The 15,464-nt window shown below is 45.3% G+C and overlaps 1 protein-coding gene across 1 annotated transcript in view; it reads left to right on the top strand.

Annotated features, from left to right (window-relative positions):
• Window positions 1-4,710: 4,710 nt before the first annotated feature.
• The window catches only part of LOC119462700 (uncharacterized), a 34,531-nt gene continuing 23,777 nt past the window's right edge, over window positions 4,711-15,464 (top strand). Inside the window, exons 1-2 of the mRNA XM_037723997.2 lie at window positions 4,711-4,863; window positions 13,835-13,989. Of these exons, the coding sequence (XP_037579925.1) occupies window positions 4,774-4,863; window positions 13,835-13,989 (245 nt within the window). The 5' untranslated portion in view covers window positions 4,711-4,773. The remainder of the gene's footprint in view (window positions 4,864-13,834; window positions 13,990-15,464) is intronic.

Genomic DNA, 15,464 nt, shown 5'->3' with positions numbered 1-15,464 from the left:
TCCACGAAATTGGCCCCTCGTGTTTATCAGTGACATCTCCGCGACGGTCAGCTTGTCATGGTTGGTGTCGGGAACTATCACCAGGTAGGCGGCCGCTGATAAAGGGGGTGGCATCGGGGGAAACACCCAAAGGAAGTGCACTGCCGATTTGGGGTGCTTGTTTGCCCGTCACCATCGGTGTCGGGCACTGTCGTCGTCTGGGCGACGCTGATGAAAGGGGCTGCCTCGATGGAAACAACCAAAGAATGCACCCTGCCGATTCGTGACGCAACATTCGTGAAAGCTATTCTTTCAGGAACAAGCAGGCAACGAAAACAAACAACAACAAAATCCACCGAGAAACATGCTTACGTGTGGGAATGGGAAAATTTTTGGTAAATTTTTTTTTTCCTGCGCGTTCCTTGTCCATGCGAGCTCTCACCCGCGTTCTAACTGTGCTTCGCTACGGCCACATCGAAATGCGCGGTGCGGGTCAGCGCGACGTGATGTGTGCAATGACGCATGCATGCACTAGGTACACCTTTAGTCGGACAGAGCCGCGGAACTGCGGTGGCGTCGCAGAAGCGAGCACGTCTCGCACCCTGGAGGCTCTGATTTGAATCCCACGCAGGCCTAAATATACGAAATTTTTTTTCAAAAGCATTGATTTTTTTTGCTCACAAGAACCTCACTGATAAATTTGACGTCAATCTGAGCATTTTTGGGTTGCTTTTACTCTTTGCACCGTCGGCCACTTTTGCTACCATCACTCGGTGGCGATACAGTGCCTAGAACATACTTAGTGGCGACGCCAGATTTTCATGTAATGAACCATATAATGCTTTCGCATGTGGCATTCATAAGATGCTGGTCTGCTCTGTGCGGAGAATGTGGCTATCAAATTAAACGAAGTGGAAACCGAAGCAATCAGCGAAGTATTCTATCTTTTTTTCTAAAATGTTGTTAGGTCATTTCGCGACACCAATAACAACATTTGCATCAAGACAGTTTGCAGAAGGTAAAATTAAGAACATAAACTTAACAATAAAGTTTTGTTTCCACAATGAAACAAAAATACGCATTAACCTCAACAACGTTCATCAGCACAAAGTGAACGGCGTTCGCTGAAGGCTCTCCGTTATTGTTTTATTTTGGTGACGTTTAGTTGGGACAGCAGGTATATTTGTCAGTTTTTTTTTTATAAGAGAGATTATAGGAAGCGGCCGTACAGACCAGTCTCGACTTTGCCTATAAATTAATTTGCGCTCCGGTTTTCTTCAGCATGTAGAAATTTACAAAACTATACAACTCATATCATCGGGCAGGACAATATTTTGAATTTTTCTCCTCTGAAACCGTGGAAGTCGGCCGAAACATTACCTCGGTTTTTCTTAAGAACAAGGTGCTGTGTAGTTTGAAATAATATTATTATAGATTATTATAATTTGAATAATAATAACTAAAGCAGACACAACTTAAACTGACATGAAGATAACGCAAAGCGGTCATGGTTTGAAAGACAATGGTTCTTGTGAATCATGTGTCTGTTCTGCAGCGAACGAATAACGCTTTTTGATGTGTGGCGAACTGAGGCAGAGTGCAGCGCATGGTGTTTTTTGGTTACAGCTCATGCCCAGTGGTCGATGGGGGTCATTCCCAATCGCCGCTCAGGCACACACCAAATGGCCTAAGGGACACATACGCAGAGCTCTTCGAATTCGAGCCACATTTTTAAAGCAGACAAAACGACGGCAGACACAACTGCAGTAGACATCTACGTAATGCGAAGCCGTCACGGTTTGGTAGAGAATGATTCTACGAATCATCTGTCTGCTCTGCATAGAACGGGTAATGCTCTTTAGACGTGTTTCAAACTGATGTGGAAAGCAGAGCATGCTCCTTGTTGTAGCACATACCAAATGGCAGCTGAGTAACGCAGTCAGTGGTCCAAGGGGCTCATATCAGGGCTCTTAAGGACCGGCGCACATATTTCTAAACTGCATCATCTTCTGGACAGGCCCACATTTATAGACCGCACTATCTTCGGGCTTCATAATCCGGAGAGCGACGAATGGTGCATCGCACTGATGGCATTTCTTCATCCCTCGGAGGAACAAGCTCGGCGGCGACACGGCCTGGACTCCTGCACTGTTGACGAAGCCAGACACCGAATGCCATGTCAGTGTCCGGTTTGAACAGAGCGAGAAGCGTGTGTGCGTCCTCTTTCGCCTGCTGTTTTCTAGCCATCAGTAGAACTCACCTGTTGGAGAGAGCTTCAAGGCGAGTAGCCCTAGACAAAGTGCGGTGGAACTTGCGCAGACTCGATTCGCAGCGTAGTTGTTCCACTCGATAAGTTGGCGTGAGAGGGGTTCATTAAAGATTCGTACATACACACAGGTACAGCCCGCATCGACAAATACCCATCGGCGCATCACCACGGGTACGTTACACATTACCCAGTGACCCAAGTTGGCGTCAAAGAGGTTCATTAAAGAGCGTCCTGGACGCGTCCTCCAATTCTGATGGTGTTTCGCTGTACTTTGGTTCTAGGCGACATTGAGGGGAATGTTGAAAACGGAGCTGAAAACCGAGAAAATTTTTGGACACGCGCGCGCCTCGGGGAAACAGCAAACAATTGATACAATAATAAAAAAAAGGTCCTAGGGCCTTCACATTTTGATATAGGACGGTCCTAATCGCTCCTGTAAAATGTCTTCCCAGCAACGCAGTTGCGTTTCAGTGTGAAGCCGACTTTAAGGGGATCAATGTAAGCTTGATCTTTGTAAGCTGGCTTTTCCGCGTTGTGTGTTGCAGTGAAACCTACTCATAAAGAAAAATGTGATGCGAACGGAGCCCGATAACGCTATCGCGTTCCACTCTTGAAGGCGAAGCTTAAGCGTCCTACAATTTTTCTTTTGTCGTCGTAATGGGGAGGCCGCGTCTACGGGGGAATAAGCGATTGTTTAAGGGGGTGTGAGCCATTATCTTACGTAACGGACAGATTTAATTTTGAAGCAATTTGATTTCGAAGAATGGCGAGGGGCAATGGCGGGCGAATGCTGCTATCCATGCTGCCGAGAAAACTCGAGACATCGAACGCAAGCGACAACGTTGGTCTGCGGGCATACCATCAGTGACATCGTTCGCTCAGTCGCAGCCGAATGTGTATGTAACCTCATAATTGAGAAAAACGTTAATGAACTTTCTGATTTAACCTAGTGGTAAACACCGGGGCCACACGTTTCATCTTCGCTGGTTAACCTAATGGAGTGGAAGGGCCAACGAATTTTTTTTTATTGTCGTAACCTATATTCACCCGACCTTATTTTTCGCAGTTGTGGTTTCCGTCAGGTTGTAGTTACCTCCTTTGTCCATCTACAAACGCCAATATTGAGGTGAAATAGGCCGCTCGCTCACTTCATATGTCACATGACTATTAAGGAAAGTGACGCGGTCGTGAAAATATTTCAGTTGGTATGTGGATGCCTATGCTAACGTCTTTAGAGAAAGATGACGGCGGGACACTGCACCCTCGACTTCAAATGCCTACATAAGTGTGCCGTTGGTTCCCCCTTGTGGAATCACCACTGCCAAGTACCCTCGTCATTTTTGGCTTAAACAGCTCACTTGATTCCACTACTCACACTGAGTTATGAACGGTATGTTGAGTTTGAAGCATTAAACTGCATTTCTCGGCCTTTCTACTTGCCATGCAAAGAAAGATCCAATTAATTATGCAGGTTCTTATTTCGTGAGATGCTAACGTCGACCGTCTGGCGTCAGGAATGATTCAAATGCGTTTTCCACAGGCAGAAACATCAATCTTAAGATATGACGAGCGGTATCTGCACATTTTAATTGCAAGTTCAAAGGCCGTCGTTGCTATGCACGCCGAAATAACTAGTCGCAGATTCATTGTGGTGTCCCCGCACAACAGGGAGAGTTTTTTGAAAAGCAGAATAGCTGAAAATTTGTGGAAGAAAGCTTTCTTTGCAAAAACGATGCCACCATCTATGTACAATTCATGTGTCACTAATGCCTGGAGGAAGAAAAATAAGTGATGCATCCCTACTTATTATCATTTCGTAGAAAAAGCTGTTCTTTGTCCTCAAGTCCTAATAAGCACTTTACCGAAAGCCCTGTTGTCGAAACTTCAGATATAAAATTTATTAAGAAAGTTTTCTTGAAATTTTGCTGCAGCCCATGTTTTCGCAACTTCGAAAGGTACATATCTATATGGTTAACTGCATGTGCATGTCCTTTCAAATGTATATGCATTTAGCAGTGCGCGCGGTGTGCGAAAAATTCGCATATCAGCGCAGCTTGAGCTCGTAGTCCCTAAAACAGCATGGGAATAAGTTGGTCACATACACCAATACACGAAGCATGTTTTAAGTATAGGATGCCTGCCAGATTAAAAATATTTTCTGCTTTTACTCGGATCTCCAATCTCCTTAACTTTTGACTCCGCTTGTACCAATCACAGAGGTGACATTCAATTAAGCATCTAACGTGAAATGGCTACTTGTGTGAAAAATATTCAAGACGTCGGAGTACATGAGTCCCTGCATTCGACTTCAAGTTACATGTTGATGGATCGGGGTTAGTCATCCGGTTTTCACTCGTCAATTTAAAACCTAATCACGTCATTGCTGTTTCACGTGTTCATCTTAGCATACTGGATGCTTGGTAGACAGAAAAATATAAGCTTCAAGACAAGTGGAGATCGTGTGCCTCAATAAGTGCCTCTCTTAAAGTCGCGCGCTGTCTTTTAGCGACTGTAAGCTTAGAACGATGCAGTGTATCTACGTCATTTTTTTAATCGGACATGCCACAGGAACGTTTGACTACAGCGGAAGGGCCACGTTGGATGATGTTAAGACTGTGAGCATCTATGTAGCACATTGCTTTTCGCAATATTATTCGCTCTAAAGCGATTTTGTGCTTTGTTTTTATGAAACGCATCTCATATTTCTTGTGACTAGGTTCATTTGTTACAGTCTGCACACCTCACACTGTCCAGTAGATAAGCTGAGGCTGTAGAAATTTTTGAATTGGCGTCTAAAGCATACAACAGCTGTGCCTGTGAAGGAGCAAGATCTTCGACAGCAATGTGATGCCTGCGTGAAACTGTTTAAAAAGCTATCGCCCCACTGGGAAGTATTCGCGATGTATTTCTTTGGTGCAGTGCTAGTAATACCAATTCTCTTGCAGCTATCCGTACAGGGCCACAGAAGAAATCCTCGAGTTTTCCTAATTAATCAGCAGACCGTCATGTTAGCTGTGCTTTTTGCAGCAAGCACGTGCAGACTGCAACTAGTTATAGGTAACTCATGCCAGATGAAATCCTGCGCTAATTCTGCTGCTTGCGCATTTCACCAAAGTTTAAAGCCGGTGACGGAGACCGTTTTGCGCGTAGGCTGAATGGTTACGACGCTTGGCTGCTGACCTAAGAATTAAAGTGTTGGCTTACCAATCAGAACAGCTCCGTTTCGATATGGGCAAAATGCACAAAAAGCTATTGAACGACATTTTTTTTCCTGCATGTTTGACAATCTCTGGTGCTGAAAATACTGCGAAACACTTCACTACAGTGTCTGCCATGCTACCATAAGGCAGTAACCTTTATTAATAAATGATCACGGCCATTTTCCTAAAGTAGAAAACTGCTTACTAAGAAGACAACTACGCCGACTGAAGTTCACCTTTCATAAATCCAGGCTAGTCCGTCATCAAACCTCACGATCAAGCAATACAGCGTAAGCTGAAAACTGTCCAGATAACATCGGATAGCTTTCACAATTAAACCTATCCAGATAACATCGCAGTTTTAGGAAATGTGACCACATTTCACTTTTGATTCAAAAACTGGAGGCACTTCTATGAATGTTGAAACTTTGCAATAGGCATATCATTTGGCTAAGGAGAGGTTTCTTGGATTGCAGCTTAATGAAATTGAAAGTTCCATACATTGCATTTTTGCGTTTTTAAAAGGCCCACTAATTTACTAGAGTTATGTTACAACAGGTGAATTATTTGCCCCAACTTACTTTCATTTGGAAGGTGATAAAAGCACTTACTTCACTAATTCAACTCTTTCGAATAATTCATTTCTTAGATACAAAATTTGCGCCATTTCTTCATGTTTCAAAGCTGAGTGGCATCGCTCCGCGTTACACAGCGACAGGGACAACGCTGAAGAGCGGAGGGACGCATCTCTACGCAGATGAACAGCTATGGGCAGTCCAACGGTCCCGCGAAGCGGCCGATAGGCTAGGCCTTTCGGTCCCAACGTGGGAGCGGGCCCGCTTCGGGCTAGGAAACTAGCGCGACCCAATGGACCAAAATAAAGTTTTTCCATCCATCCATCCATCGTCGTAATAGTCTAGAAGCACATTCCTACACTTGAAAATGCCACTCCCCCTCCTCGTGTAGATCTAAAAACGTGATCTCTAATTATTCGTTCAATTTATCTGATAACGCACGCGACAGCGCGTGATGCGGCTTTCTGCCCAACCCCCCTGTGACAAAGAAATTTGGTGTAAAAATAATGAGCGCTTCTTCAGTACGCGAAGTTAAAAGACTTGAGTGCCCGACTGTAGACATGCAGCACTTAGCTTAGTGCACGTGAACGTACGATCAAGACTTGTGTCTTCTCTATTTCTTTCACTCCCCCATGTCCCTCCTCACGTGGAGGGTAGGAAACTGAACTAAGTCTGGTTAACTTCCCTGCCTTTCCTAACTCCCTCGTCTCTCTCTTTCTCTGGTGTGAAAAGAAGCTGCGATCACACGTCTCTCTTCGCACGACATTATTCCTATTGACGCTTTGCGTAACTCCCGATTTGACGAATACTCGATGCAGCAGTTATGGCGGGTCAGACCACTTTATCGTGCAATATGGCGAAGCTTAATATTATGCCACCCTTCCAGGTTACAGGGGGCTTACATCGCGCGCCACGCTTCACGATGCTGTGGGTGAAGTAAGGTATATTGGACCAATGACGAGGTTATGCTTTTCGGTCTAGATCGCCATTTTTAAGTGCAGAAACACGTCACTAGACTTTAAGGACGACTCCCTCTAACTTTTCGATAAAAACATCTGCCGTGAAGTTTCTACCTAAAAAGTGAGTGATAAAAAAAAAAACATTTGTGAATCAATTCGATTCATTTTTTTTTTTTTGCAAATGATGTTCATCTGGGCAGATCATTCATTTGGTGTCACGTGGTTCCAGTAAATATTGTTGGCTTTTTTTTAAGTGTTAGGAGAATAAAAAAATCTTTAGGCGATATTATGTCTTTGTATCTTTAATGCCGCTCGCCCCTAGACCTTAGATTAACCGGCGTCCTTCTCCTACCACATCCATAAGAACAACGAACGACGTGTCCTAGCGCGTGCTACGTCGGCGCGCGTTAGGACACGAATGGCCCATACCCCTTTAAGCAATGGCTCATTCCTCACGTAAACGCGGCCTTCCCTTTACGACGACAGAAGTGAAATTCTACGCTGGAATGATGAGCGGCAGCGCAGCCAGCTGTGGAAGAAGACGACGACGCTCGAGCCATTGCTGCTCCTGATACTCAATCATCATAATAATGACAAATGAGAAAGACCTGACGGTGAATTGAGCCTTTCCTTAACTAAAATTATGGTCATATATCATATATATCCTATACAACTCTTAACGTGAGCCATTACCTCCTTTTAGATGGGTTTTTATTATTATCACGGTTACGGAGGCACCTCAATTTCCGGTTGCCTGAGGCCGGCTTCAGGTGTGCTCCTTGAGAAACATAATGTCGCTAGGTGCTAGGGCCACAAAACACTGTAATTTTTAAGGCGCATATGATGCAGAAGAAAAGCAATTGGCTTCAGATCTCCAAAAGGGAGCATCAGCTCATACTTGTGAAATGTACAGGAAGGACAGCAGGCTCGAGCGAATTTGCAGAATTGCAATCTAGTTTCTCCATCGAAGCTGTTTCTATCGAGCAGTTGCATTAGTAATTTATGTTTCCAGAAATTATACCGCATGCTTTAAAACGTCGCCAGCATATGACTTACTTGCATGTCACGCTTTCGAACACTTTCTTAAAAAGAAAATTCTGAAACACTGCAACTGACACATGCGCATTTGACTTCGCATACACATTTTCCATGGCGTTCTGACCATATTCACAACATATGATCTTGCTAGCATTCATAGTTCTCTCAGAAGATCAGTCCCAAATAATTTGCAGTTCCTAACACATACTTATGTTACAATTCGCTTGGGTATGTAATTTACTCCTGTGTCTGCTAATGCCATAAGTAGAGCATAAACTTTGAACTTCTGTTAGATACTACTCATAACATGCCCCTAAAGATTAGCTTAAAAATTTGGAGGACGCTGAAGCTTAGCCTTTAAGAGTGGAACGCGATAGCATTCAAAGATCCCTGGCTGCTTATCAGGCTTCTCAGCAACTGCAGCTTATTTGTCCAACTTGGCCTCCACTGGCGGCTGCCGAGTCGGCTAGCGCCACCTGGACGGTGTTCTTGCAGAGAAGCGACCGCGGGGCGCCGCTGTATGCATTGTAGAATTGCCGGAAAAGGGGTTTGTGTTTGAGTTTAGGCGTAATAGAATTACGTTTTTTCGTACATTCAAATTACAATCCGACGCTACCACGTCTGTAGGTTGTGGGTAAGTCGTATTTTCAACTTTGAGACATTCAGTTTTGTTTATTAACACCTTGCGCCACGCGGAGGGACTCTGTGGTCGGGGTGGTTCGGTATGGTTATTTCCGCCAACGACGCCTACGCGCGTGCACCCACGCCGGCACCGACGCCGACGCCGTATTTTCTGCGACGCGGAGCCCTTAACGCTATCGCACTAATATAAGGAACATCTCGTGTTTACTGCCCCGAGGACACCGGGGACACGTACTACAAATCTCGTATGTTGCATGAAAACGGAAGATACGTAATTATTGAGCAAAGGGCGTAATTAGCCCAGAAACAGTTATAGTGTCAATACATGTGATCCAGAAGATTGTGTAATGTAGAAATCCCTTGGAGCACTGCGAAACAGCGTACAAAGGCCATATAGTGCTTTCGAGCACTATATGGCCAGTGTTTTATTCAATCTATACGCATTTAGCCTGGCATCCCGGTGGGGCGTTTTATAGTCCCCTACATTTCCCCTTAGTCTGATCTTGGCATGCGTTCTTATGCCAGGGCATGTGGTTAAATTTAGCGTCCCTCCTAAAACAGATTTTTCACGCTCCAGAGCACGTGCAAACGAAATATAATACAAATGCCGCAAATATTAAACCAAACACTTCGTACTTTGTCGGCCAATAAGCTGTAAATTGAGCATGGTCTGATAAAAATGCGTTGTTTGAACCGAACGTATCCTCTGTACGCACGGATTCTTAATGGGAATCACAGCGTAAAATAGTCACATAAAGCTTTCAAGCAGCTGTTAAAGCAAGTCTCACAAAACTAAATGCTGAAGGCCGACTGCATCGCGAGCACAGAGTTACCAACAGGACGTGTAAGGGTATTGCTGGCCGCATTTAGTTTTGCATTAGACTTCCAATGTTGTATTTCACTTTTTGGAAAAGTCTGATTTTGGCAGACAGTTTTTCAAGGCACCACGATATTATTCAGGCATCTAGGTAAAGTGCCGATGAATCTCATGGAAGCCTTCCAAATAAGAAATAAATGCGCTTAAGTCAACCAGCCGTTGCTATTGTAGCTTGAGTGTGACATGAATTGGTTAGATTTTGCTTGACGATGATGGACATGCTTAGATCGTTCTAATGCTGTACATACTTAACCTGCAATGGTGGCAGAAACAAAGATAACACTCAAGAAACTGATGGACGGTAGTCTTTCTCGCCAACTGTCGCGGTTTTTGTTTATGTAGCATACGACACCGCCCACTACAACAAAGAAAATGCCAGCGGAATGAATGTTTAGTATGCAGCTTCCGTATTATCTGGATGTGCTATAACTTAGGAAATACCCCGAGAAGGATGGGCTGGAAATGAGAACAGACTTTTCATCAGGCGACCAATTCTGGATCAGGAACTTCCTGAAAAGCCCCACGTTGCTATCCGCTGTAACATTTGAAGAATGTGGCAAGAGGTCGTTTGCAACGAAGACGAAGGATGGCAGGTTGCAGAAATGGGACATGAATGATATCAAAAGGAGGACTACTAACATTGGAAGTACTAACCCAAAACCACCGTATTATTCTTTCGCAAGAAAAATATCTTTTGAGGACACCAATCCCACTACTACAGGGCCTACATGAACTCCAGTGTCTGACAGAAAAATGCCCACGTAGCTTTTGACAGTGCGGCCTCTCCTTGTATGGTTCCGGATTCGTCTCCTGAAGCAGACTTCGTGCCGCGCAGTCCCTATGGTGGTGTAATGAAGACGGCAGAGCGAATACCTAGGCACTTGAACTTGACATCGGTGAACTGGCTGAAATGTACGTAGCATTCACTAGAGTCGGGGGAGGGGGGGGGGGCGAAATTGTATGTTGGCGCCTCGAGAGCAAGCGATGACTAGGATGACGAAGTGGCGCCTGTGGTTACTCTGAAAAAGAAGAAGCAACAATTTATTTCTGGAGTTGCTTCGTCCGCATCGCCGTTCTTTGTACAACCGGCGATCATGGAGGTGCCGGGGGTAAGTGCGTGGCACGACCCCTTGAATATGGAGGATGTGAGAATCTAGGCGAGGTCAGAGCGCTGGCTGTGTCTACTGTGGGGCATTGGTCCAACTTTCCCAAGTAGCCTTGTGGGAGATGTGGTAGAAACATGATGAGCGTGCTAGGGTACAGATCCTGTGCCTGTAGAGAGCGTCGGGGTCACCCCCACAAACATGACCGGAGGGGCGGCCGCGACGCTGGTCCATGCGGTGCTGGATGGCATCATTGGGGAGGATCAGTGTCTGGGCCTGCCTGATGAGGGAGCCATCATGGTGGGAAATCGAACGGTGGGGGGCGGGAAGAGGATGTGCGTGCTGGAGCAGTATCTTGAGTCGTGCGCGACGATGCCTCCGGTGCTCGGCCTGCTGCGCGCAGCAAGTGTCTGGCCATTATATGGGGGCGCTCGGTGTGCAGGCTTCACGAGCTATAGAGTATGATCTTGCTCATTACCCGGGACCCCCTGGTGGCCAGGCACCCATTCCGTCAGCAAGATGGACTTCCCGGCAGGTCGACGGCGTTGCGAACTCGGAGTCACCAGCAATACCCTTACACGTCCTGTTGGTAACTCTGTGCTCGCGATGCAGTCGGCCTGCCTGGCAGTCCATCGTCAAGTGTAGCAGAGACGAAATAAAGGGGTTTGCTAGATAACCGGCCGGTTTTGTGTCGTTAATGGAAAATGTAGCGAAAGATACGAACGCCGTAGGGGGGCATGCTCTCCAGCCCTTTCTAGTGGGTCGATCCCTCCTGCGCTCTCCTCGAGAAACGCCGCTTGTGCTGAGATCTCGGGCCTTGAACTAACGGTCGGTCCAAAAGGCTAGTGCCTAATAAACGCCTTTACAGAACATAGTATGTTTGCTTGTCTTGCCACTTTTTGACACTAATTATATGACCGGGAATCACGTAATGCGCTAATTAGTGTATTTATGTGTGTTTCTTTTCCCCTGTGAGTTTTGAGTTCCTGTTCAGCACCGTGTTTATCGTATCGTTTTCGGTTTGGTCCCTTTACACTGTCATCTACCAAGACATCTAACTTGCCACAAAACCACCCATCTCCATATTAATGAGTATATCATTATGCGCATCGTCATAGCAACTTATTTTTATAACTGCAACCTGCCTTTCCACGCAGGAATCATCGTTCCACACATTTGTATATACAATCATGTTCATGCCCTACACTATTAGGTGTGAGTTCATGTTGTAGTGGAAGTTGATTCAACGTCATTATTGTGAAGCATTCATGGCGAACTTAAGGCGTTTCGAATCTATCTATCTATCTATCTATCTATCTATCTATCTATCTATCTATCTATCTATCTATCTATCTATCTATCTATCTATCTATCTATCTATCTATCTATCTATCTAGCCTCTTAGGTAGTGATGGCGTCGTGGTAGTTTCTTCAACTACATACAAAGACATACATAATATCATGAGAAATATGTCATGTTATTGATGTGATGACATAAATGGTATAAATGACATGATGCCGTCATGGTCGTTTCCTTCACTCAATATATTCAGGGTATGGACGATATGCAGGCATGACTTGACATGAATAAGAAGACATACAAGCACATGTCATCCTAATCGCTATAAAAGGACGTGGGCTTCAGGTTGTGCTACAGTATCGCCGTCAAGTCACCCGTTTGTGTTTCTATTTTCGGCGTTTCTTATCTGTCTCGCACCTCCATGTCGCTTGTTCGCATCCATTAGATCATTCGTAGAAATTATGCGGTCTTTGTTATCCTCATCGTCCTCTTGCTTATGTCGTCACACAAGCTCACTTGTGTGAACTCTTATTCACTGTACTCGCGTCACGCACAAATACTGAATTTCCACAAACACATTGGTCAACCTGGTAACGTTTTGTGGAACTCCAAACAATGCTTTATAGCTAGCTGCTAGCAAAATGCTTCGCATAACGTCGATTACTGCAGTGCGAAGGATCTGCAGAATTGTTTTCATGTTTGATGAAGCGCAGAAAGCAATCCCCATTCCATGTTCGTTATTTTTATCACATGTACTCATTTAATGCCGCAAATGTGCAAGCTGTCAAACTGATTTGAATGTTTGAAGAAATATTTTTGTTCGGCTACATATTTTTGTACATAATTTACATAGTTGTTTTAATATTGTAGTCTGTGTTGATTAAAGTATATTGATTCTTTGTTCCCTTTAGTTTGCTGATAAGCATTCTGCATACTTTTTTTTTACTGCGTGACAGGCTCTTTTACAGTTCTTACTGCCTCCGATATGCATAGTATTCTCATCTGCGGGGCCTAAACGGTACATTGAATCAATCAGTAAACAAAAGATTGGGTAGGCTCTATTAGGGACGCAGACGTATTAGGGTATGGAAAACGTGTTATGCGTCCGGTTAAGAGTGTATCGACGTAAGGTGCCGGAATGAGGTAACCAAATACAAAAGTGGCATTTGTTCACGCATTACGAAGCTTACGTGCTCAACTTCTCATACAGCTAGAAGGAGTTCAATGGTGTAATACTGCGCTCGTGCTGACTGCTTATTCGAAATGGGCCCGAGCTGGTCAAAGGTGGAAGGCGTTAATCGGCATCCCGCGGTCTTGCTGTCCGAGTTCTCCTCACGCCAGTCTGGACTTTACGTCTGGAACATACATGTCGAACAGTCGAACTCTGGGGCGTCATAGCCGAGCAACTACTAAACTTCTACAAGGAATTGAACACTTGTATGCCTTAGAAATTCTGACGACCATAGCTTTGAGTATGACGGATTATACCTGCTATCATAGAATTAGCTGTCTAAAACGCGATCACTACAGCTTGGATCGACGTACGCACTGCCGAGCTCCGCCTCGCTGAATGTGATGCGAGAAACTAAATATACCTTCGCCTGTGTCATACGTGGCGCAAAACCGATGCCATCTGTACACGTGACCCGTTGATATTCGAGTAATGGTTTCTGTTCTCTGCAGAACTAAACGACAGTAAAGCGAGAGGGTCGTACAGTTGCAAAGGTAAAATCGATATTACTATAACGAGTTTTTGTTGCACGAGTTTTTATCAGAGGGCTCCCTATGATGACCAAAATGAAAGTGATTTCACGTCAAAATATGATGTTATTCAGTATATTAAAAGGTAATATCTATATCAGGCATAACGCACACTTCTGTTTCTCTTCCAGTTTTTCAACACCGCGGAAAAGATCCTTCTGCTCCGAAGGAGCTATTCTCGTAAGATTGACAACTATGATCCGAAATGCATATACAGCAGGAAAACTACTGTGTCGGAGGACGTCATTGCACTGATCGAACATTTTGATTATGGCGACCGGCGTAGGTAAGCATTTGTCAAAGCTTACCGAAACTATCTTCATTGAAACTACAGTGATGACAACCTGAAATAATGCAAAATATTATTTGCCCACGTAAGGAACTGTAGTGTCACGCCGCAGGTGTGCTAGCGAAGACAATGGACACCAGACACCACATGAAAATACACAATCAAAACTTATATTGGGAATCAATAATGAAAGTTCCGGCAAGAAATATGACAAAAAAACTAACAATTCACAGAAAAATTCGGGTAGCTCCCACTAGTGGCGCAAGGCTAAAGACACAGCGGAGCTGATCGGTTCCTAGCTGGTTCTGACTATACGAAGTGATGCTAAGTTATACGAAGTGTATAAGCATTTCCTTGTGGTCCGTGGCATCGGAGAATGCCTCGCGAAGCACTTGCAGTCCGAGCACACGTAGGGGAAGTGGGGCGAAAGCTATGCAGAGCGTACGGGGACGCGCAGCAGACGACGTGCGGAGATGACGTCACGGCGCATGCGCAGTAGCCGGCAGCTGGCGGGAGCTCGGCGGAGCCGTGTCTGTCGGGCGAAGCGAGCGCGCAACTGCGCCGTCATTTACTAGGCAACGCGAGGTGACGTCATCGCTACTGCTTTGCCGCATGCGCTGCTAGGTGAGGTTGTGCCAGGTGGTGCGCAGCTGTGTCTTGGTTGTTGCTAGGCAACGGCGCAGAGTTTTCTGCGGACTTGGGACATTTATCCTCCAGCTTTAGCAGCTTCACTGTTAAAAATGTGACATCTAATGTAACATAACAGGGCATAGTGCATAGGAGACAATGAGATTTTAGCAGAGGGCTCGCAGGTTACACGTCCGTAATCCAACACGATGCGGTGATGTCAGTTCATCAGTGGAATTTGGCGCTGTGGCTCCGGTGTAGGTAGCTGCTTCGTTGCTCCCAATTATCGTCGTTGGCGGCGGCAGCCAACAGCGGAGCTTGCGATGGTGTCGCCTGGCATCGCGCAAGTTGCGGGTAGGCTTTCCTGCGGGCCTCTTCGCACCCGTCCGATCCGATGTTGGACGCGTCTCTCCTCCAACTGCCGTCCTGAGACCCGCGGTCACCCGACACCCGGCCGGGGTGTCGGACTCTCTGGGTCGTGATTGGCTCCTTTGCACAAGCTGCGCGAGGAAGCCAATTGCAATCGAGAATTTTGATCCGGATCGGGCTTGATCGCGATAAAAAGTGACCGTGTGACACCGGTATATCTCAAATAAGTATTTGATCAGACTACTAGTGCTGCGCCAGTGGAACCACGTTACGGAGATCCTGATGAGGACGTCGTAATTCGGGTTATTCTACTGGGAGGGTCACGATGGGAAAATAGGTGGGTGTTTCGTTGCGATGCTAAAGATCGTACGGCCAGGTGGTGTCGTGCAGCTAGGCTTTCTACTTATACCACTACAGGTAATGTTTGTTTTTATTTATTTATTTATTTATTTATTTATTTATTTATTTATTATTTA

This window comes from Dermacentor silvarum, chromosome 8 (genome assembly GCF_013339745.2).
Source record: "Dermacentor silvarum isolate Dsil-2018 chromosome 8, BIME_Dsil_1.4, whole genome shotgun sequence".
NCBI classification, from domain to species: Eukaryota; Metazoa; Arthropoda; class Arachnida; order Ixodida; family Ixodidae; genus Dermacentor; species Dermacentor silvarum.
The sequence above is the reverse complement of the archived record's forward strand: the minus strand, read 5'-3'. Positions and strand labels throughout refer to the sequence as shown.